This window comes from Lactuca serriola, chromosome 8 (assembly GCF_051521515.1).
Source record: "Lactuca serriola cultivar US96UC23 chromosome 8, Lser_US96UC23_V15, whole genome shotgun sequence".
NCBI classification, from domain to species: Eukaryota; Viridiplantae; Streptophyta; class Magnoliopsida; order Asterales; family Asteraceae; genus Lactuca; species Lactuca serriola.
In genome coordinates, this window is record NC_136415.1 from 237,490,530 (window position 1) to 237,515,492 (window position 24,963).

Sequence of the window (24,963 nt, forward strand, 5' to 3'; positions counted from 1 at the left end):
CCAATGGGTCGAAGGTACCAAGGTTGGCCCATTATGTGCTATGTGGAATGCTAGTTGATTACGTGATATGTGATATGCTAGTTGTACTTATGATACTCGCATGGAAGACCCCGGGGGGGTTCCCGTTGTTGTGGACTAAGACCATGCGGGGGTTCCCATGGCATTCGGTGTAAGACTTTGGAGGGTTTCCATGGCATCCTAGTTGTTTGCATGTTTAGCTTATGTGACATTTTTATAGTTAGGAATACCATATGGGGGTTCCCATAGCAGGTAGTTAAGACCATATAGGGGTTCCCATGGCAGGTAGTTAAGACCATGTGGGGGTTCCCATGGCAGTGGGTTAAGACCACGTGGGGGTTCCAATGGCACCCGGTGTAAGACCTTGGAGGGTTTCCATGGCATCCTTATATGTTTATATGCATGGTTTATGTAGCTTATATAGCTGATATGGTTTATGTGATTATGTGGATTGTGTGGGGCATGTTATGGGGAACTCACTAAGCGTTAGCTTACATTTTGTTGGTTGTTTCAGGTACTTCGGGATCTAAGGGCAAGAGCCCGACGTGATGGCGCGACATGCACTCTCTCATGTTTTATTGGGGACACTCTGATATTATGAATAAATTGTCTAATTGTTATGGATTTTGAAAACACATGTGATAGTAATTTTATATTTTATGGAAATGATTTCGTTACTTAAAAATGAAAAATTTTATCGAAAATTTGGGCTGTTACACAAAACACAAACCGAATACTCGGATCATCCATACTATATCATCCACCTCTATATGAGCCCAAACTCAATACTTCAAAGGTTCTAAGTTTGCTAATACCCACTCCTTGATCATTACCCCGCAATGGGAAACAATTCGAAACAGGGCGTTACAATAATTTTAGTTATTTATTAGTTTTCTATTTTTTTATTCAAGTAATGAAAAAAAAACTCAAACACTAAAATTGTAATATACTCTAATATATTAATAAATTTTACACTTTTCATCTTTTTTGGGTTTTTTTTTTTTTTTTAAATTCTTATTATTTTTTTAATATTTTTCGTATTATTTTTTTAATTTTTCTTATTTTTATTTTTTTTCGTTGTTTCATTTTATTTTTCATCAATTTGATAACTTTTTTTGACCTTTTTCAAAAAGTATAAAATGTATGAATATATTAGAGTATATTACAATTTTGGTGTTTGAGTTTTTTTTTTCTGTTTCTTTTTTTATAATTTTGGTTATTTATGGATTTTGTAACTTTTTTTATTTTCATTTGAGTAAATAAAAGTTATATTTACAAATATAAATAAAGAAAATAAAAATAACTTTTTTTATTTCTCGAATCAAAATAAAAAAAAGTTACAAAAACCATGAATAACCAAAATTATTTAGAAAAATAGAAAACCAAAAAAACTCAAACGCCAAAATTTTAATATACTCTAATATATTCATATACTTTACACTTTTAGAAAAAGATCAAATTTTTTTAATCAAATTGATGAAAAACAAAACGAAACAATGAAAAAAATAAAAATTGGAAAAAACGAAAAAATACGAAAAAAAATAATAAAATAGTACGAAATTTAAAAAAAAATATACCAAAAAATGATGAAAAGTGTAAAATGTATTAATATATTATAGTATATTACACTTTTGGAGTTTGAGTTTTTGTTTTTTTTTTGTTTTTCTATTTTCATTACTTGATTCAAAATAAATAAAAACAATAGGTGAAATAATGATAATGATAAATACAAGTATAAAATTGCTAACAATATTAACTATGGACTATGGAGCATTCAAGTAAAAAATCATGAACTTTACCAACATAAAATTATTTAAAAGAAAAGGCATTGACATTTCAATTCATAAATAAAAAAAATAATAATAAAATAAAAATAACGGTTTCGATATGATTTATCGAATTTAGATTTATTTACTTGAATCAAAAATAAATAAAAATATTAAAAAAAACCATAAATAACTAAAACTATAAAATAAAAATAATAAATAAAATGTCAAAAAAAATTAAAAAAATTGTCAAAGCGTTGAAATTATATATATATATATATATATATATATATATATATATATATATATATATATATATATATATATATATATATATATATATATATATATATATATATATATATAATTTCAAATTTAAAAAATTACACAAATGGTCCTTGAGCTTTGTAGTATATTCCAAATTTGGTACAAGAACAAAATAATTTTTTTCATTAAAATCTAATAGCTGAAAAATTATTAATGATAGGAGGACCTTTTATGTAATTTTGCAAACCACATAGAATAATGGTTTGACGTTTTCCTTGAAAGTTCTCAAAATGAAATATTTTGCATACCACGACCAATCATGAAATTAAAGCATAAAGGCTTTAGGAATAGTAAACTTTATGCTTTTCAAAATTTTGCCACAAATGTTTTAAATATTAGCACATTTAGTCCTTAGAAATTATAAACTTATGCAATTCAAATTTTTTCCACAAATGTTTTCAATATTAGCACATTTAGTTCCTATAAATTTATAATTTATAGAAAAGGTCCCTATGAGGTTCTTATTTAAAAAAACAAAAAACAATCCCTATGATTAATATTTTTGTATGTTGACCAATTTGGCTCTTGTGTAGAAAATAAATTACAAAAATTTCATCCGTAATTTACAGAAAAGGTCATTATGCAATGTTACAGAAGCGTTCATGTGTTTAAAAAAATTACAAAAATAATCCATAAAAAAACATCCAATTATGAAAAAAAAATATCAGACCATCATGAAGTTCATCATCAAAATAAAAACTAAACAGTAACTATATATATATATATATATATATATATATATATATATATATATATATATATATATATATATATATATAATCATTTTGCTAGGTTTAATGTAGCATTTTGACCAAAAATTGTTCATATTGGACCACTTTTACATCAAAAAAAAATGGAACGACAAAGCTCACTCACACCACACTCTACGACAATGACAACAAAAAGAACTCCAAGATCCACTTAAAAAGAGCATGACAACTTCAATCCAAAATTATTATCAACATGTTTTGGCAGCATATTATTATTGTTGTGAAAATCTATTTCACATATAAAAATCTATTTCACTTACTTTTGTGCCACTTATATACACATTTTTGAAATACAATGTCTTAATCGTAAAAAAAGTAAGACTACAATCATACGTAAAAAAAATAATAAATAAAATAAGATAAAACTGACATCAGGTGAACCCGGATTTTTTCACCCGGGTTTTTTTTCTAGTTATAGACAAATACATGGTTTTAAAACCATTATAAGATAAAGATATACCTTTTTTAAGGTCACTTACAATTGTTGGCCTCTTCTAAAACATATTTACTTTGTCACATCAATAAAAGCTATCTTTATAAACATTCTCCAATGCACAAACCTTTTTTTTTAATCCGGTAATTAAATATTTATATTTATCTATTCAAAATGTTTTTTGGATGAAACCAAAATTACAAGTATATCCCCACAATAGAAGCTTCTTTGTTGCGCATAACAAGAGGGGAAAAAACATCCAATAAAGACATGACCAAAGAGGTAGTTAATATAGAAAAATATCCAAAATCTTGAAGATCTAATAGCACCCACAACTTTTTATGCTTTTTAGTAGCCACCCCACTTCCATTACAAAATCATTTCTCGTTTTGAAAACGAATGTTAATTATTTCTTTTCGAGGTTCATTTCTTGAAGATTTAGCAAAAGATTATCAGCATTTAAAAGGACTTTGTTGGATGAATTAGCCATTGTTGTTGCTATTTCTCTAGCAGCTTCGATTTTTCTGAGTGTTATAAATGCGGGATTGTTGGCAATCGCTTGACCAATCAGTTGGGCACTTTTTGCTTCTCCCTATTAATAATAATACATTAATGCAACAAAGTAAACCCATGTGTTACGTTAGGTGTACTTTCTTTTTTTATTTTTTAATTAATAAATATATAGACATTGACTTTTTTTAAGTCATAACTATTTACTAGAAATTTGCGTATGTGACTGATTTTTCTATATATTTTTAAACTATTATTTGTCCATACAACATTTTATCCAGACAAAGTAAATAAAGTAAAAAAAAAAAAAAAAAAAAAAAGGAAATTATATCCTTAGTTGAGCAGATAAGCAAAATGTCAATGCCAAGAGCCCACGTTGGACTTTTGAAAGTCAACCTTCACTTTTTAGTTTCAGTTTCAGATCGAAAGATTCCTTTTAGTGCTCATTTCCAATTTCCTTCTAGATGTTTAAACATTGGTGTGAAAAAAAAAAAAAAAAAGTATTTTCACCATCTTATCGAGTTTTGATATTTTTAAAAGATACAAAAACGCAAAATGTACATTTCATCATTTTAATTTTTGCTATATTTCATCATTTTAATAATAGAGATTTGACTTTTCTATAATCAATAGAAAATGCTTTTCAAACTTGAAGTCAAAAATACAACGCATTTAAGATTTCAAAGGTCAACTAACATTAACATACATGTTAGCTGCATGAGTTAATGCTTGTAATAAATTAGCTTTTATTGAACGATATAATAAAAAAACCATCATATTTTTCGCTGAATAAATATGACATAGCTTTTGGCCCTTTTTAGCCAATTAACAATTTTCTGTATTGATCAAACCAATTAACCTTTTTTTTTGTGTTCTTGAATGGTATTTTAATTTTTTTTGTTTTACAATTGTGATTAATTTTATAATAATAATAATTAATAATATAATAGTAAATTTAATGTTTATTATTACCTGAGCTCTGATGATTGCACTTCTCTTATCTTGCTCAGCCTTCTCCACCACAAACTTAGCCCTCTCAGCCTCCTGTGCAGCCACTTGTTTTGCTTCAATGGCAGCTGTAAACTCTCTCCCAAAAGTAAGACTTGTTATTGACACGTCATCAAGTGCAATGTTGAAATTGGCTGCCCTTTCTGTTAGTATTTTCCTTATTTCCCTACTAACAGCCTATACCACAACAAGAAACAACATTTATTTATTTGGTTTTATCTATATATTAAATTAAATAAAGGGAAAAAGTCACTAAGTTTACACCAACATTCTAATTTGACACTGTGTTTTTTTGTTTCAAATTTGACACTCTATTTTCCAATTTGTTACAATTTTGACAACTTCACCGGTCAAACTGGTTACATGCTGATGTGGCATGATGACGGATCAGTTTTGATGAAGTGGCATGGTGGCGTGTCAAAATTTGAAATTTTTTTCACAAAAGACAAAGTTTTGACTTTTTTCAATTTTGACACTAAGTTTTATGATTTTTTTTTCAATTTTGACATTACATTTTTTTGTTCCAAATTGATTTTTTCCAATTTTGTTCAATGTTTGACTATTTTCCATTTGAAACCGTATAAATTTTTATTTTTTTACATTTGAGACCGTATAAATACATTTTTTTCATTTAAAAACAACATTTTTGTATAAATACAAGGTTTTTTTTCCGTTCAAAGCATAATGTTAGGTATAAATATGTATTAGTTATATTATAACCATATTTTACAAAATTGAAATTTAAAATTGAAAAAGATGAAAACTTAGTGTCAAAATTGGAAAAAAAAAAAAAAAAAAAAAAAAAAAACTTAGTGTCAAAATAGTGTCTTTCGTAACATTTTTTCAATTTTGACACGTCAGCATGCCACGTCATCAAAACAGACACATCATCATGGCACATCAACCGGCAACCAGGTTGACCGGTCAAGTGGTCAGAATTGTAACAAATTGAAAAACAAAGTGTCAAATTTGAGACAAAAAAAAGTGTCAAATTAGAATCTTGATGTAAACTTAGTGACTTTTGTGGTATTTTCCCTTATAAAATAAGTTGGAAATAATATTAATAGGTAATACCTCTCTCTGGGTGATGAGCTGGCTAGCATTATACTGAGCCACCACAGCTTTCAAAGTTTCATGAATGATTGAAGGAAGAACTCTCTCGTTGTAATTCTCACCAAGAGTCCGATACACAGAAGGTAATTCATCAGCAACAGGTCTCGTAAGAACTCTAAGCCCTATTTTCACCTTCAAAAAACCAACATATCTCATCCAAACTATATCTATAATATTTTTTAAAACTAAAAATTCAAGAGAGAGAGAGAGAGAGATACCATTTGAAGATCACGGCTACCAGAATTGCTTTCTACAAGATGGGGTCGTGCACGAACATCATATATAATTGGCCTTTCAAACCAAGGGATCATGATGTGGGTCCCTTCTGGGTAAACCTATTTATCAAACATGTAACCAATTTTAAGCATTTAGTAGCAGTTGAAAATTATAGTATCTATAATATTCAGCTAGCCTTCTCTTTTATTAAGATGTGAAGCCACAAATTTTTATAAGTTGCCATATGTAGCTTCACAAGGATTATATTTATTCCTTATAAGATTAAACTATTGACATTTGTAGATATTAAGGTCAAATCAGCAAAGATGTAAACATAGAAAACATGAAAGTAATAACTAGCAATGATAGGATAAGGCTTACAGGGTGGTAATTAGTGGCTAAAAGATACACATACAAGAACCAAAATAACTTTGTTAAGGAGATAAAAACATAAGGAAGCAGAATAAGAGAATTATGTGGAAAAAAATAAAATAAAAACCTTGTCTTTGACACCAACAATACGGTTGAAGACAATTGCACGATGCCCTCCTTCAACATTGTACAAACTGTTCCCAGCTGCATATAATCCAATACCAATAACAGCTCCAAACTTTACCAATGCAGAAGCTGCACCACCATTAGGCATCCTGGGTACCTTCACATTGTTCAGATTCATCTTCCCTGCTGCCATTGAAGTCCAAGATAGTGAAGATACAACACATCAGTACACTACCAAAAGTATATTGGTAACTACATAACATATGATCTCAAATGCTATAAACTGAAGGCTGATGTTTGTTTAATTCGCCAAATAATACTATTGTTAATCTGAAATGCAATAGGTTTAACCTCTAAAACTAACAAGACAGTTTGCAAAAAGCTGAAAAATACAACAAATTATGAGGTTACATGTGCTCTAGTAATTTTTACACTTAGAAGGACGATTTACAGGTCTCAGGCGCATCAAAAACTTGCTTGAATCACCAACAATGCAAATACTAATTGATAATGTGTGTTCAGAGTTTAAACTGATGACGAACTCATAAGCTAAAATCACGAGTTGAAAAACTTGATAGAAAAATGTAATCAACAATTCGTGAAATAGAATCAACTGATCTCAAACTTTGAGAGCAACCGGCACATAGATACATTATAAATTTTGAACAGGTATGTGCTGAAAGGGGTTTTAGGCTTTCAAAATCAAACAAATATATACAGAAACAGGAACATATTGTACCTTTATTAGAGATTCAAGGTGTGTCAAAACGGGAACTCCCAGTGGTATGGCGGCGAATGAGCGGTGGTTGAGGAGGAAGGGATGAATTTAGTGGAGGGGGTTAACGGGTGTCGAGGGTTTTGGCGGTGATGTCAGTCGTGGTAAAGTGCCCTCCAAGTTTTGTCCGACCTGAGTGATTTTTTTTATTTTTCATTTTTCATTTGGGTTCATTTTTTATTTTTCATTTTTCATTTTCACACCAAACTTTTGGAGTTTATAATCTCTTCAAAATTGATTTTTTTATTATTTCTATTTTTTTATTTTTTAACATATACTTACAATAAAAATATTATAAAACAGCAAATTTAAGTAAAATGTTAAGAATTTTTACAAAAATTATGAGTTTCCATCAAATAACCACTAATTTCGTAGGCTAGACCTTGAAAATGTTTAAGACCTATGAAATTGTTTATTAACTAGAAAAGTGCCCCCGCCATTGCGGGGGTTGGATTTAGATTAAGCGACATAGTTTATTCATTTATTTATTGGAAGGGAAACTTCATCTAGTTAGCGGATTTGTTTTTCATCAGATGTTTGTAAATTGAGATTCTATTATGGATTGATCCGATCATGAATGCGATATTGTCTTCCATGGACAGGTCGTTCGATTTTGCCTCTTCAAAGAACATCAGGATTTTGTACTCTTCTTGTGTTGTGCCGTGGAAATGATGCTGCAAGACTGTTCATCAATGATGTATCCTTATTGTAGTTTCGTCTGAGCTGTTGTATGAGATCTTAGGCCTCTCAGACATTAAAGTAATTTAAAAAGAACAAAAATTAATAAATATAAATGTAAGTAAGAAATTACTTTTTAAAAAATAAGTAAAAAATTAGTTTTTTTTTCTGAAAATAGTTACTGAAAACACAAATGGCTAGGTTCATCTGATATTTACTACCCTCTCGATTTCATATACTTGGGTTGCAATTTGGCCTAATTTTCTGCCCGTAGCTTGAAAAAAAATAAGTAGCTATAAAAGTTTTTTTTAACTTTTTCTTTTGCAATTCCATATGATTAAGGGCCACCATGGATATTGTCTTGGTTTTTTTATGTTCAAAATTGCAGACCTGATGCTACAATTTGTACTTAGAAGGTATAAAAAGCAGATGTTTATTTGGCTAATCACTTGTAATTTGAGTATCCATTTTCAAAAAAAGGGTAATTTTTTATTATTTTTTTAAATAATTAAGAAATTTGGCTAAATCTGTAAATTTCTCCATAATAAATTGGAAAATACATTCAAATAAATGAATAATTATGTTTTTTTCTTCAAAAAAATTATATTATTTTGTTAAATGAGACCCTTTAATAACTTTATCATATTAATAACAAAGTTTATTGACTTAAAAATTCAAAAAAAATAAATAATAAATAAATAAAAAATAGTACCTTTCATTCCATTTCCTCTTGGTAATGCTGCTCTTTTGCCAAACAAACACCTCATAAATCTTCAAACAAATCTTAACAATTTAGCACATTAACCTAGACACACAAACTCATTAGCTTAACTAATTCCCATTTTGAAAGTATTTTACAAAAGAAATAACAGTATTACCGTCTTGACATTGTGTATCTCAGTGCCAACAATTGGTTTTTTAATAATAGTTGATTTCTACTGATTTGGGTATTGTTGTTATTGTTGTAATAAATAAACCACGAAGAAAATAAATAAAGAACAATGAACATGAGAGAAGGTTCATAAATACCTTTGGAATTTGGATTCCTTTAAGTAGCATTCTAAACTCTGAAACAATGTTGACAATGATTCTAGGCTCTTATTGTTGTTGTCCACCTGAAGCTTTGTGCTTAAACCTGCAGTAAAATGGAATGCTAATTAATTATCTAGATATCTCACTGAATATTTATCAATATAAAGAATTTCATCTATTTTATATAATTTCTCCACACATGCACCTACTCACAAACCAAGAGAATTTTGTTACTCAAAATAGTCGTATCTTCTAACCAAGAATTGAAAGTTACTTAAATAATAAGGTTCCATTTGTGATACGCAAGCAACTGGATTTCTTTTTTGCATCAGTCTAAGTAAAATTCTTATGCTTATGACTAACACGTATAACATTAGCATAGTATGAAGGTACCAAAGAGGCAAGTCAGTTTTGTCAGACCAATTATGAGGAAGGGAGCAAGGACATGACAGATGGAAGTCAGTTTCCCCATACCAAATTATCAGTAAGGTTCTAATTTTTCAATATATGTAATATCATGATTACAACAAAGAAACATACATTTGGTTTAAGGGTTTGAACATGTCACACACCCGAACCGGAACGGCGGAAACGTCTAGGGGTTTGGGTGACTTCATCATGTAATACCATCACAATGTATATAATTGAATCACGACAACATTATCATCACACATACAATAATACAACCTTCATTGTATACATCAGTGTGTTGGTTTACAACTTACATTCCCAAAATATAAGTGTACGATGGTAGCAAAAGTACATCAAAATCCAAGAGTTCTTGAAAGCCAATCTGCTTAACGATTTCCTGAGAATACGAGTTATTTTGAAAACGGTTAACATAATAATGTTGGTGAGTTCATAAACATATTTGTATGCAAAGTTTGTATCACTTTGTAAACACCAGAAAATCCGATATTTTTTGTAAAAGAAGTAAATGGTTTGAACGCTTTATATCAAATCTTGTATTAAAGCATGTGTGTTCTCTGTTTTGAAAATGTACAAAGAAAGTATTCCAGAAAATCCTTTTTTTAAGTAGAAGGTGATGTATAATGCCAGTTTTCCCAGAAAATCTGATATCTTCTTCTTGTAAAGTGGAGTTAATTACTATGTGAGTCGCTAACTAAACTTACGCGAACAGTGTAACACACTATTTAATGTTTTAAATATTGTTTCCGTGTATGTATTTAGGTTACAAGGCCCAATGTGTATGAGCATGAATGAATGAAGCTCAACAAGCATGAAATGTGTATATAAGGTCCGTCGAGCATGTAAATGGCTCAACAAGGCCAATAAACATGTAAAGAGTATACATGACCTATCAAGCATATAAATGGGTCACTAAGGCCCAATAAACATATAAATAATATACAAGGTCCGCCGAGCATGTAAATGGGTCAATAAGGCCCAATAAACATGTAAAGAGTATACAGGACCTATCAAGCATATAAATAGGTCGCTAAGGCCCAATAAACAAGTAAAGACTATACAAGGTCCATCGAGCATGTAAGTGGGTCAATAAGGCCCAATAAACATGTAAAGAGTATATAGGACCTATCAAGCATATAAATTGGTCACTAAGGCCCAATAAACATATAAATAGTATAAAAGGTATGTCGATCATGTAAATGGGTCAACAAGGCCCAATAAACATGTAAAGAGTATACAGGACCTATCAAACATATAAATGGGTCACTAAGGACCAATAAACATATAAAGAGTATACAAGGTCCGTCAAGCATGTAAATGGGTCAACAAGGCCCAATAAACATGTAAAGAGTATACAAGGTCCGTCGAGCATGTAAATGGGACAACAAGGCCCAATAAACATGTAAAGAGTATACAGGACCTATCAAGCATATAAATGGGTCACTAAGGCCGAATAAACATATAAAGAGTATACAAGGTCCGTCGAGCATGTAAATGGGTCGACAAGGCCCAATAAACATGTAAAGAGTATACAAGACCTATCAAACATATAAATGGGTCACTAAGGCCCAATAAACATATAAAGAGTATAAAAGGTCCGCCGAGCATGTAAATGGGTCAATAAGGCCCAATAAACATGTAAAGAGTATACATGACCTATCAAGCATATAAATGGGTCACTAAAACCCAATAAAATTGAGAATGACGTAATTAGCCCGTTTGTTATTATATTGCTTGTTTTAGCTCATTTATTTACCAAAATGACAAAAAAGGGCCACTTTTGTAAAAATGACATTCTTGGCCCATTAAGCCGGAAATTTACAATTAAGGCACATTTTTGGTAAAAATGACACTTTAGGCCTATTAAGACCGAAAGTTCACTTTTAAGGGCTCAATTTGTATAAAATGACATTGTCAACCCACTTTTGATAGAATTAACATTTTCGGACCAATTTTTAATAGAAAAGACATTTTCAGCCCATTTAATCGAAAAGTTTTATATTTTTGGTCTATGTTTGTTTAAAATAACAAATTAATCCATAAAAAGTCAATAATTTCCTTTTTAGGCCCATGAGAACCGTGAGTTTCTAAATAAGACCCATGTTCGTGAAAATTGACATATTTAGTCCATTAAAACCGTGAAGGCCCAAATAGAAGCCCATTTGTGAAAATTTACACTTTTGGCCCCTTTAAAAAACCATGAATATCATAAAGACCCATTTTTATTTGAAAATGACTCTTTTAGTCCTCTTAAAACCATGAGTTGACAAAAAGATCCTCACTTTTTGTTTACTTTGTCAATTTTTGGTCCTTTACATGATTTTACTTAGTTTCAAACATCCTTAACATGTTTTAATTCTTTCATCTTCATAATAAGTTGCATTAAAGTATTTTAGTTTACAAATATCACCATATTTTAGTAGATCTCTCGAAAACTATGAAGTTACAACACATATGCACAACATATAACATTGAAAACACACATAATCATGCTTAACACATAGATCTACACAAAGCAACTTGTATTCTCCCCCAAAACAAAGTAAAAACCGAAAATAGGGGGTATGAACTCACCTTGGGTTTTTCAAGATGTAGATGAAGAAGAATATGAGACTTTGAACCTAGCTTGAGTTCTTGGAAAGATCTCGAAATGGTGGTTGCAAGAAGCTTAGAATCCGGTTTCTGATGATGATGAACTCGAGATCTTTAGAGAAGAAGAGAGGATGTCTTGAGAGTAATGTGTGTGTGGAAATGAAAATGTGAGATGTATTTGTGTGTGTGTGTGTTTTTGGCCGAATGAGAGAGAGGGAGGGAGAATATATTGATTTCTTGTGACCTAGAAGTATGATGGATATTTAGTACAAGTTTAGATACATGTTGGATACTAACACCTTGCCTAGATGTATGTAGTGTAATAGCCTTGATATTTGTTGTATATAAATGAGGTGTCACTTATATTATCCTCATATATCTTTTTTTTGTCCATCAAAGTTTAACAAATGGTTTTTGGTTTTAAAAGGCCCAAAAATATTAATTCTCAGCCCAACTAAGGCCCTTATGTGTGTTTTTAGCCCAAAAGGCTCATTAGAGGAGTTTACGGCCCGAAATAATGTTTAATAAAAGTTTTCGGCCCAATTATAGCCCAAAGAGCGGTTTTCGGCCCAATAATATCCAAAAAAAAATTATCGACCCAATAGGGCCCAATAAAGAAGTCTTGATCCAATAAGGGTTTTAGGTTGAGAATTTATGGGTTAAGACCCAAAAATGATTGGGCTTGGCTTATTGGATCGAGTTTTGGGTTTGAATCATAATATATGAAAGTATGAACTTAAATGGCATCATAGTTTGAATTTTACTAGCTTAGTCATTATAAGTTTACATGGAGGAATCATCTCGTACACGAATTAAGATTTAACCCTAATTTGCTAGTTGTGACATCATCCCCCCGTTTGAGGGACTTTCGTCCCGAAAGTCGTTCCGAAGCAGCTCTCAGGTACTAGGGAAGAGATGCAGGTACCTCAGTTTTGTCTCGTCTCCTCGTTCCTAGAAGAACTTTGTTTAGCATTCCAGTGAACCTTCGCTACTGGCACTTGACCTTGCTCCTTGGCTAGCTGAGCGTTGGTCATCTCAGTCCAACACAAAGGTATTCCGTCTTGGCACCCTATATGGTGAAGTGAATGGATGGTCACGGTTATTGAGGATTGTGTGCTTGGCATCCTAAAAGTAGTGCCTCTAAACCCTAAGGCGAACACTATTATCGCTAGGGTTAAGGTCGCATGATGTAGTTGGCCTCATACTTTTTAGGCTGTCATGGGAGTTTCTTACTATAGGATTCTGAACTTGGGGGATGTTGATCTTTGCTTGTTTCTGAGGGAAGGTTGAGTAAGTCTTCGATTCGGGATAGGGAATATCGATCCTTAGGGATGGGTTCGTTTGATTCTTAGTAGTCAGTGGTCTTATGGACACTTAACCTTTCCTCTTTATGAGTTGGATATGCGTTCTCCGAGGTTCAAGTCTTGGTTTGATAATTCTCATACTTACTGGATCATGCCATTGACCGGATGCCTTCGTTGTTTTTTTCTGGCATTTAGTGTCCTTGGTGGTCTGGCTATGGAAATGGCTTCATTAGTTGAGTCAATTTCCGAACTCGACTTGCCACGTATAGGTAACATTTTCGAAAGGACTTCTGGAATCCACTTCGGAAAGATTATAAATCTCTAGGTTACCCTCGATGTCCTTTGCTTCTCGTTTCTTATCTTTATTGTGGGCTAGGAACGAGTGTGGTATTTCTTACATAGGTACTTAGGAGTCTAGATGTCAGGGATGATTCGGGGATCTATCCTTATAAGTTGTAAGGATTTCGTTAGTCGATTGGTTAAGGCGTAGGATCTCTACATGAAATTTGTATGGTGAGGATCAAGTCAGCCTCTGTCAAGTGACACTGTTGGGCTCCTTAGATTTTGTTGTAATAGATGTTGGATTGACTTGGAAGGGATGGTTGTTCGGAAATGAAAGTGTGTTTCATGTACTCATTTGTAATGTTCCTGGTTTCATCCTTGTTATCACTACCGCGAACGTTCTTGTACCACGTTTAGTGAGTATTAGTAGTATGAGTGTTTCGATTATTAGCGATGAAATTGGATAACATGGTCCTCGCCAGGTCTTTCTATAATTGCTTGGTGGGTAAGAAGCATGTATAGTTAAGAATGGAAGACTGTCAGCTGAGGGGCTCTTTCCTAAATCCATAACCACACAAGAAACAGAAAAATAGAATGGAATCACACACTATAAACCTTTAGAACCTCAATTATATATGACCTTAATATATACACAAAGCCCTCGTGGCTCACCTGCAAAACCCTTGGTTTTTCTACGAGTGATATGTCTTGTTCGGAAGATAGAGTAATCTATAATTAATGACTAAAGCCTTCGAATATCTTTATTGGGAAAACGTACCACTATTCATAGGTGATTCTGGGAGGGCCTCTCCTGTGGTGATTGTTAGCACTCTACGTTCCCTGTCAGAGTTTCTTGTTATTGGACAGTCCCTCCTGAAGTGTCCGGATTCATCACACTCGTAACAGGTCGGGCTCATTCTGATGTTGGGGGTCTGGGGGATTGGTCGTGCTGATGCCCTGCAGGAACGGGTAGGGTGCCCCTTCCTATTGCAATTCGTACAGTGTAAACTTTCGGCAGGCTACCTTATGATGGAAACTGCACTTGCTGTATTTGGAAGGTTTTCAGCATATGGTCTTAATGATGTTCGTGTGGTAGGTGTCATGGCAGCAAGAACCGCAACAGTCTATTGTCTCTTCGAGGGCTCTTGTGCTATTTTATCCTTCCTCTCTTTTCGGGTGTAACACCCTGAATTCAGAAGGTCGGAAAAGAGAAGAAAACCACAAATTAGGAAGTGACCCATCAAGTAGATGGGTGGCTCGACGAGTAGGAGCGCAATTTGGTCGCGAGTTTAGTGACCTACTCGACGAGTCAGAAGACTGACTCGACAAGTTGGCTAGGTTTGGGGAAAACCCTAAATGAGGGCCTTGCACCCTATTTAAGTAACATTATAGCCTTCATCAACCCCTAGATACTCTCTCAAGTACTGAACAAAAACCCTAGAGCCTCCCTTGAGTTGTGAGTCATTCTGAGAGTTCTTGAGCATTCTTGAAGCTTGGAGAAACAAGAAGAAGGTTGGAGGTTCAAGGAGGAAGGAGTAGATCCAGAAGATTCACTCCATTAGCTGTTCATTTTGGTAATCAAGTTCCTTCCTTGACTTCTAGTTTGATAGATCTCTTTATAGCCCTATTTATGAAGCTTATGGACCAAGAATGATTTCTTTTGGGATTTGGACGTCCCCAAGATAGATCCTTTCAGATCTGGGAGTATTTAGAGTAGTAAAGGCATAAAGGTGGAAGCTTTATGGCAATAGAACTCCCCATGCAAATTTTAAGTGGTTATTATGGCCTTTTGAGCAAAAAGGGCGATGCAAGGGTGCAAAGGTAGCAACTTTGTGTGATATCCCGACCCTAGGAGGCCAGATTTGGGTCTTGGATGCCTTGAGCTTGTCTGAAATCGTCTGAATAGTGTTGGACATAGAGAGACCCGACGACTCAGTTGTCAAACTCGGCGAGTCAGGCCAGTTCTTGCCCAAAAACCCTTCTGTTAAGGGTATGAGTTGAGATTGGAAAGGGACTCAACCGGTCTGAGTCCATAATGGTCATGAAGTTCATCGTACTCGACGAGTTCAAGGAATAACTCGACGAGACTAAGGCAATCTCCTTAGTTATGAAGATGGACTCGACGAGTTGTTCATACAACTCGACAAGTCACAAACTAGACACATTCATATGTGGATGATGAACTCGACGAGTTTGAGGATGAACTCGGCGAGTCGGTTGAAGATGGTCCCGATAGTATGGTTGAAGGAGAACCTGTCGAGTTCTTGCTAGACTCGACAAGTTGAGTCGAGGATTGTTTTGGGTTGTAGGGGTATGGACTCGACGAGTTGGTAGAACAACTCGGTGAGTCAAGTCAACCGGAGGTTGACTTTGACCAAGTTTACGAGAGTTGACTTTTGGAATATTATGGTCTAATGTTAATTTGGGTATTGATAGTTCGGGAAGCCGAAGGGTCAGTGGTTCAGAAGTTACTGGTTAGCAAGCAGAAGTGTGCAACGAGTTTTCAGCAATGCAAGGCGAGTCTCTGTAACAACCCAAAGTTGTCCATCGCCGAAACCCGTTCCGCCTGTAAAATCCGCCTTTATTGATTCGTCCCGTTTTCGTTTTTGGGCTAAGTTATTTAAACTTATATGTTTATTTTAATCTAATAAGTGTCCAAATCCCTTAGAAACGCATGAAAATGGCCCAAAATCATTATTTTGAAATTTTCTAAATTCTATTATGCCGGATTACGAAAACTTAATCGGGTGCGACCAAAAGCCCCGTTTAATGCAGGTATCGGGTAGAATTCCACCGTGTTCAAATTTTGGAACCTATTTAAATAGGTTTAAGCTTCCATTTGAAGCTTTGGCTCTCTCTCTCTTTCTAACCTCTCTCCTCAAATCAAGTTTAAGGGTCCAAAATCATCAATTTAAGGCTTCTAATCATCAAGGAATATTGTGCGTTTGCGAGCCCAGAACTGACGTTTAGGATCCAAACTGACACGTTTCTCAACCGGTGAGTTCATACCCCTACCCTTTTTCCAAGTTTTTCAAATGTTTTCAGGGGGGAATACAAGCAAAAAGTTCAAGGAAATCTTGTACTTCAACTTATTTTCAGCTCAAATGTTTCATTTTATGTATGCTTCTAATATCGAAAACCGTGTTAACTAATGGTTCGAAATGCAGGGTAAACTGTTAGACTAAATGCAGATTTCTTTAAAAAGTGTTATAAACTATATTACATTTTGCAAAAGAAATCATACTAATCATAAACTAAGATTAATACGAATACGAATACGAATACTAAAATAACCATTAGGATAGAACGAATGCGAATGCGAATACGAATACTAAGATAACCATTAGGATAGAACGAATGCAAATGCGAATACAAATACGAATACGAGTACGAATACAAATATAACCAATAGGATAGTATGAATACGAATACGAATAGAAATAGGAATACGAATACGAAATAACGCCTTTGGATGACGCCAAGACTTCAAATATACAGTTTATGTACGCCTTGAGTGTCACCAGAGTTTCGAAATTAATTCGAAAGTACGCCTCCGGACCTCTACTGAGTTTCGAATACATCCGCCTTAGAATGTCGCCAGAGATTCGAAAAACACGTCTAATGTACTCTTTTGGAAATCATCAGAACTTCGAAAATACTGTAATGTACGCTTCTGAGTGAATCCAAATATTCGAAAATACAACTAAGTATAGCAGATAATAGACATTCGAATGTAGGATAACTAAGATATCAAAATACTTAACTAATACTACAAGTATGGTAGTTACTAGTACTTCGAAATCTAAACTAAGAACCAACCTCAACACATAGGAAAATATGGGATTTTCCTGGGATAATGTAACAACATGTAAATGAATTAAGTAACAAATGGATAGCTAAACTATTAGAAAAATATGGGATTTTCCTGGAATAACATAACAACCTGTTTTCGAATTGGTAACAAAAGATAACTAAACTATTTTCATAAGAAAATATGGGATTTTCTTGGATAACAACTTTTTCAGAAAACAAAGGAACTCGTTCTTTTCAAAACTAAACTGCTTATGAACTCACCAGCTTTATGCTGATTTTCAAACTACTTGTATTCTCAGGTCAGCATTAGACAGGTACATCGCCATCTTTTGGAGAAGACGCAGCGTTAGAAGACTCGTCTTTGCTTTTGATCATATGATATATGTATATAACACTTGTATAAATTTTCTTACAAACAGATGTAAACAATTCTATGTAATGTAATGTTTTGTGTTTACTGTTTTACTATGTACATTGGATTTGATACATAACGTGGAGTCCGCCTAGGAAATGTTTCCGCCTTTGGTTTTTGGGGTGTGACAGATTGGTATCAGAGCCCTTGTTTATAGTGAACTAGTATACCAAATCTTACATGGTATAAGACTATAAACATTAAGGGGCCTAAGTGCTCTGAACTAAAAGTATACCCTAAAATATAAGTATTTTCGAAAGTACACAAGTATACCTAACCGTCGAAATCCATAGCTACAAGTAGAACAAAATATAAGTAAATGGGTGTTGTACGCTGCGGTTAAACCTGGGCAGTTATGTATTTGTGTCTAGGATCAATATAGCTTGGCCAACTATATTCATTCGAGACACGACCAACATGTGCTTGGGAGTGACTGTGGTACGCAGCATACCTAAAACTTACCCGATACCCTAAACAACGAGCCGTCGTTGCAGCGAATCATGAAATACTATGGGAGTATTTCTCGAACCAATCCGTTGATGAAATCCCCATTCAAGCGTTGTTCCTTGATCATTCCTTTAGCGATAATTTATCTGCTTTGGTAACTCTTTCCTGCATTATCGCTTAATAGAATGCTATATCTGTCGTAATGAGATATCCCCTGTTCCATATCTCTTGATTCAATTTAGAGGACTTATGATCCTCTCTTTCATGACTAATTCTAGATCAAGATGCCTTCGAGGAAAAGACCCAGTTCAAAGAATAACAACCCCCCAGCACCACCTTCTCCTCAAATCGATCTGGTAACACTTCAGGCAGCCATTATTGCCGCAGTGACAACCGCGATGTCACAAATGAACCCTGGTAGTTCAGGAGGTGGTCCCCAGCCCCAAAACCTAGATGATGGCCAGAGACACCGAAAAGAGGGTTCTTGTAAAGATTTCATGAGTACGAAACCTACGTTCTTTGATGGCACAGGAGGTGTCATTACTCTAACTAGGTGGTTAGAGAAAATTGAATCTATCTTCGAGATCTATGTTTGTTCAGAATCCGACAAGGTGAAATTTGCCGCCTGCACTCTCACCAATAAAGCTCTGACTTGGTGGAACGGCCGAGTCAAATCCCTAACTCTACCTGTAGCAAATGCTATGGGTTGGGAAGTTATGAAGGAACTTCTGTTTGCAGAATACTGCCCTCGGGGTGAAATACAGAAGCTGGAGAATGAACTCTGGAACCTGAAGATGAAAGGTTCTGATATCGCCGCCTACACATCCAGATTTGATGACTTAGCACTGCTCTGCCCGGGGTTGGTTAACCCGGAGAGTAAAAAGATTAGGAGGTTCATCTGGGGATTAACCAGCCAACAAAAGGGAGCGTTTTAGCTACGAATCCGGATACCTATGACAGCGGCAAATGTCTAGCGCAAACCCTGATCGATCACAATGATGACCAAGAAGAAGTAGACACCACTCCCGAGCCAACAGAAAAGAGTGGCGAGAAAAGAAAGTTATGGAAAAAGAAGAAGAAGAGTCAGTCTTCCTCGGAACCCTCGAAGAAACAACAGATAGTGGCAGTCCACGTTGCCACTACCCCTGTTGTTGTATCTGTTGTAGGTTCCTCAGCCCAAGCACCTATCACTGGATATGCCGGTATCCTCCCGTGGTGTAACCGATGCAGTTACCACCATCGTATCCCTGGTCCTTGTCATGCAAAGTTTTGTAAAAGCTATGGCCAGGAAGGTCACCTCGCGCGAAGCTGCAGAACCCCGACCCAATCAACTAGTCAAGTTTCCGGAGCTGGTATCGGTCTGACCTGCTACAGTTGTGGAGAAGTTGGACATTACAAACGAAACTGCTCTAAGGCAGTAACATCTGGCAACACTGGGAGAGTCTTAACTATGGGACAAGAAAGGACAGCCGCCGACCCCACCGTTGCCACACGTATATTTTCTCTCGATAAATCTTATACCTGTGATCCTTTTCGATCTTAATGCTGAAAGAAATTTGCTAGCTATCCATTCAAACACCTTTCTAAACTTAGTCCTTCGTTAGTAACCGAAACGTGTACCGTCAAGATGGCTAACCAGTGAGCAAGAGAACGCTAACATCATATCCATAGATCTTATCCTCAGTCCGGACGATTATTCTGTTTCATTCGATTAAATGAAAAACTTCTCATGAAAAGCTTTGATGCGATCTTGGCCTGGAATGACCGAGTCTCATTCATGTTGTTATTCCTGGGTCGTCCGTCTGAATTTTTCCTCTGACCCGACTCTCATGATCTTCGGCATCAAACTTAAATCCAACCTTCGCATCATTTCGTGCATCAAAGCTTAGAACGTTTCACATGGATTCCTCGTCCGTGTGATTATCGGGAAACGGGAAGTCTGCAACTCTTTCCCCGATGCCTTTCCCGAAGATTCCCGAGAATTCCTTCTGAACGTCTAGTCAAGTCTCGTATCAACCTAATCCCTGGAACTACCTCGTAGCCGAACCTCCGTGAGGATGATGTGTCCAATACAGCGACCGGGGCCTGATATGAACACCACGAGTTCGTAGTGGTGCCCTTCGGTCAAACCAGTTTCCCTGGTTATGTAGATAAGCAAAGCAGTCATACTCATGGACCTTTCCAAATACTAAGGCAATAGAAAATTAGCTGGCACCGAAGATACCCATAGAAACCCGTCAATTCTTGGGTCCCGTCGGCTATTATCGCAGACCCACCCAAAAATTTCTTCTAGAACCATCAGACCCATAGCTACTCCACTACATGAAGATGTGCCTTCTTGTTGGAGCTTGCGTTCTGTTGAAGGCCTTATCCCAGAAAAGCATGATATGCTTTGGTAAGCGTGGAAAACTTCACCCGTGGTACATCGGACTTTTCGAAATCCCCGCCAGAATCGGAACCGTGAACTACAAACTTCGATTATCTCAAGGACTTAGTAGTATCCATCTTGTCTTTCACGTCTCGGATCCTTAGAAACGTCTACTCAACGATACCCTAGTAATTCCTTTAATGAGACCGAAGTCAACGAAAGTCTGAATCTCTATGGGAGAACAAATTGAGATCATGGATTAGGAGATCAAACGTACGAAACAAAGACGTGTCCCGATAGTGAGGGTTCGCTGGAATGCCAAGCGGAGACCCGATTCCACTTGGGAGCGTGAAGACCCGAAGCAGCAGATCCATCCTCATCTCTTTTCATTTCATGATCTGTATTTTAATCTTTGAATTTCGGGACGAAATTCCCTCTAACGGGGGGATAATGTAACAACCCAAAGTTGTCCATCGCCGAAACCCGTTCCGCCCGTAAAATCCGCCTTTATCGATTCGTCCTGTTTTCATTTTTGGGCTAAGTTATTTAAACTTATATGTTTATTTTAATCTAATAAGTGTCCAAATCCCTTAGAAACTCATGAAAATGGCCCAAAATCATTATTTTCAAATTTTCTAAATTCTATTCCGCCGGATTACGAAAACTTAATCGGGTGCGACAAAAAGCCCCGTTTAATGCAGGTATCGGGTAGAATTCCACCGTGTTCAAAATTTGGAACCTATTTAAAGAGGTTTAAGCTTCTATTTGAAGATTTGGCTCTCTCTCTCTCTACTCTCTCTCTAAGCTCTCTCCTCAAATCAAGTTTAAGGGTCCAAAATCATCAATTTAAGGCTTCTAATCATCAAGGAATCTTGTGCATTTGCGAACCCGGAACTGATGTTTAGGATTCAAACCGACGCGTTTCTCAACCGGTGAGTTCATCCCCCTACCCTTTTTCCGTGTTTTTCAAATGTTTTTCAAATGTTTTCAGGGGGGAATACAAGCAAAAAGTACAAGAAAATCTTGTACTTAAACTTATTTTCAGCTCAAATGTTTCATTTTATGTATGCTTCTAATATCAAAAACCGTGTTAACTAATGGTTCGAATTGCAGGGTAAACTGTTAGACTAAATGCAGATTTCTTTAAAAAGTGTTATAAACTATATTACATTTTGCAAAAGAAATCATACTAATCATAAACTAAGATTACTACGAATACGAATACGAATACTAAGATAACCATTAGGATAAAACGAATGCGAATGTGAATACGAATACTAAGATAACCATTAGGATAGAACGAATGCGAATATGAATACGAATACGAGTACGAATATGAATATAACCAATAAGATAGTATGAATACGAATACGAATACGAATACGAATAGAAATAGGTATACAAATACGAAATAACGCCTTTGGATGATGCCAAGACTTCGAATATATAGTTTATGTACACCTTGAGTGTCACCAGAGTTTCGAAATTAATTTGAAAGTACGCCTCTGGACCTCTACCGAGTTTCGAATACATCCGCCTTAGAATGTCGCCAGAGATTCAAAAAATACGTCTAATGTACTCTTTTGGAAATCATCAGAACTTCGAAAATACTGTAATGTATGCTTCTGAGTGAATCCAAATATTCGAAAATACAACTAAGTATAGCAGATAATAGACATTCGAATGTAGGATAACTAAGATATCAAAATACTTAACTAATACTACAAGTATGGTAGTTACTAGTACTTCGAAATCTAAACTAAGAACCAACCTCAACACATAGGAAAATATGGGATTTTCCTGGGATAATGTAACAACATGTAAATGAATTAAGTAACAAATGGATAGCTAAACTATTAGAAAAATATGGGATTTTCCTGGAATAACATAACAACCTGTTTTCGAATTGGTAACAAAAGATAACTAAACTATTTTCATAAGATAATATGGGATTTTCTTGGATAACAACTTTTTCAGAAAACAAAGGAACTCGTTCTTTTCAAAACTAAACTGCTTATGAACTCACCAGCTTTATGCTGATTTTCAAACTACTTGTATTCTCAGGTCAGCATTAGACAGGTACATCGCCATCTTTTGGAGAAGACGCAGCGTTAGAAGACTCGTCTTTGCTTTTGATCATATGATATATGTATATAACACTTGTATAAATTTTCTTACAAACAGATGTAAACAATTCTATGTAATGTAATGTTTTGTGTTTACTATTTTACTATGTACATTGGATTTGATACATAACGTGGAGTCCGCCCCGGAAATGTTTCCGCCTTTGGTTTTTGGGGTGTGACAGATTGGTATCAGAGACCTTGTTTATAGTGAACTAGTATACCAAATCTTACATGGTATAAGACTATAAACATTAAGGGGCCTAAGTGCTCTGAACTAAAAGTATACCCTAAAATATAAGTATTTTCGAAAGTACACAAGTATACCTAACTGTCGAAATCCATAGCTACAAGTAGAACAAAATATAAGTAAATGGGTGTTGTACGCTGCGGTTACACCTGGGCAGTTATGTATTCGTGTCTAGGATCAATATAGCCTGGCCAACTATATTCATTCGAGACACGACCAACATGTGCTTGGGAGTGACTGTGGTACGCAGCATACCTAAAACTTACCCAATACCCTAAACAACGAGCCGTCGTTGCAGCGAATCATGAAATACTATGGGAGTATTTCTCGAACCAATCCGTTGATGAAATCCCCATTCAAGCGTTGTTCCTTGATCATTCCTTTAGCGATAATTTATCTGCTTTGGTAACTCTTTCCTGCATTATCGCTTAATAGAATGCTATATCTGTCGTAATGAGATATCCCCTGTTCCATATCTCTTGATTCAATTCAGAGGACTTATGATCCTCTCTTTCATGACTAATTCTAGATCAAGATGCCTTCGAGGAAAAGACCCAGTTCAAAGAATAACAACCCTCCACCACCACCTTCTCCTCAAATCGATCTGGTAACACTTCAGGCAGCCATTATTGCCGCAGTGACAACCGCCATGTCACAAATGAACCCTGGTAGTTCAGGAGGTGGTCCCCAGCCCCAAAACCTAGATGATAGCCAGAGACACCGAAAAGAGGGTTCTTGTAAAGATTTCATGAGTACGAAACCTACGTTCTTCGATGGAACAGGAGGTGTCATTACTCTAACTAGGTGGTTAGAGAAAATTGAATCTATCTTCGAGATCTGTGTTTGTTCAGAATCCAACAAGGCGAAATTTGCCGCCTGCACTCTCACCGATAAAGCTTTGACTTGGTGGAACGGCCGAGTCAAATCCCTAACTCTACCTGTAGCAAATGCTATGGGTTGGGAAGTTATGAAGAAACTTCTGTTTGCAGAATACTGCCCTCGGGGTGAAATACAGAAGCTGGAGAATGAACTCTGGAACCTGAAGATGAAAGGTTCTGATATCGCCGCCTACACATCCAGATTTGATGACTTAGCACTGCTCTGCCCGGGGTTGGTTACCCCGGAGAGTAAAAAGATTGAGAGGTTCATCTGGGGATTGACCCAGCCAACAAAAGGGAGCGTTTTAGCTACGAATCCGGATACCTATGACAGCGGCAAATGTCTAGCGCAAATCCTGATCGATCACAATGATGACCAAGAAGAAGTAGACACCACTCCCGAGCCAACAGAAAAGAGTGGCGAGAAAAGAAAGTTATGGAAAAAGAAGAAGAAGAGTCAGTCTTCCTCGGAACCCTCGAAGAAACAACAGATAGTGGCAGTCCACGTTGCCACTACCCCTGTTGCTGTATCTTTTGTAGGTTCCTGAGCCCATGCACCTATCACCGGATATGTCGGTATCCTCCTGTGGTGTAACCGATGCAGTTACCACCATCGTATCCCTGGTCCTTGTCGTGCAAAGTTTTGTAAAAGCTATGGCCAGGAAGGTCACCTCGCGCGAAGTTGCAGAACCCCAACCCAATCAACTAGTCAAGTTTTCGGAGCTGGTATCGGTTTGACCTGCTACAGTTGTGGAGAAGTTGGACATTACAAACGAAACTGCTTTAAGGCAGTAACATCTGGCAACACTGGGAGAGTCTTAACTATGGGACAAGAAAGGACAGCCGCCGACCCCACCGTTGCCACAGGTATATTTTCTCTCGATAAATCTTATACCTGTGATCCTTTTCGATCCTGAAAGA

At 35.5% G+C, this 24,963-nt stretch overlaps 1 protein-coding gene across 2 annotated transcripts; it reads right to left on the reverse strand.

The window, feature by feature from the left end:
* Positions 1–3,585: 3,585 nt before the first annotated feature.
* Positions 3,586–7,557, reverse strand: LOC145070000 (prohibitin-1, mitochondrial). Of its 2 annotated transcripts, none has more exons than XM_079016921.1 (6): positions 7,399–7,557; positions 6,661–6,842; positions 6,164–6,280; positions 5,907–6,077; positions 4,797–5,009; positions 3,586–3,906 (listed from the first exon to the last, which is right to left on the reverse strand). In XM_079016921.1, exons 2-6 carry the CDS (start codon positions 6,835–6,837, stop codon positions 3,721–3,723), a joined length of 864 nt encoding a protein of 287 aa, XP_078873047.1. In that variant the 5' UTR covers positions 6,838–6,842; positions 7,399–7,557; the 3' UTR covers positions 3,586–3,720. The 2 variants fall into 2 exon arrangements, with proteins under 2 accessions (XP_078873047.1, XP_078873048.1); XM_079016922.1 differs by having other exon boundaries at positions 6,661–6,845.
* Between the last annotated feature and the right edge of the window lie 17,406 nt (positions 7,558–24,963).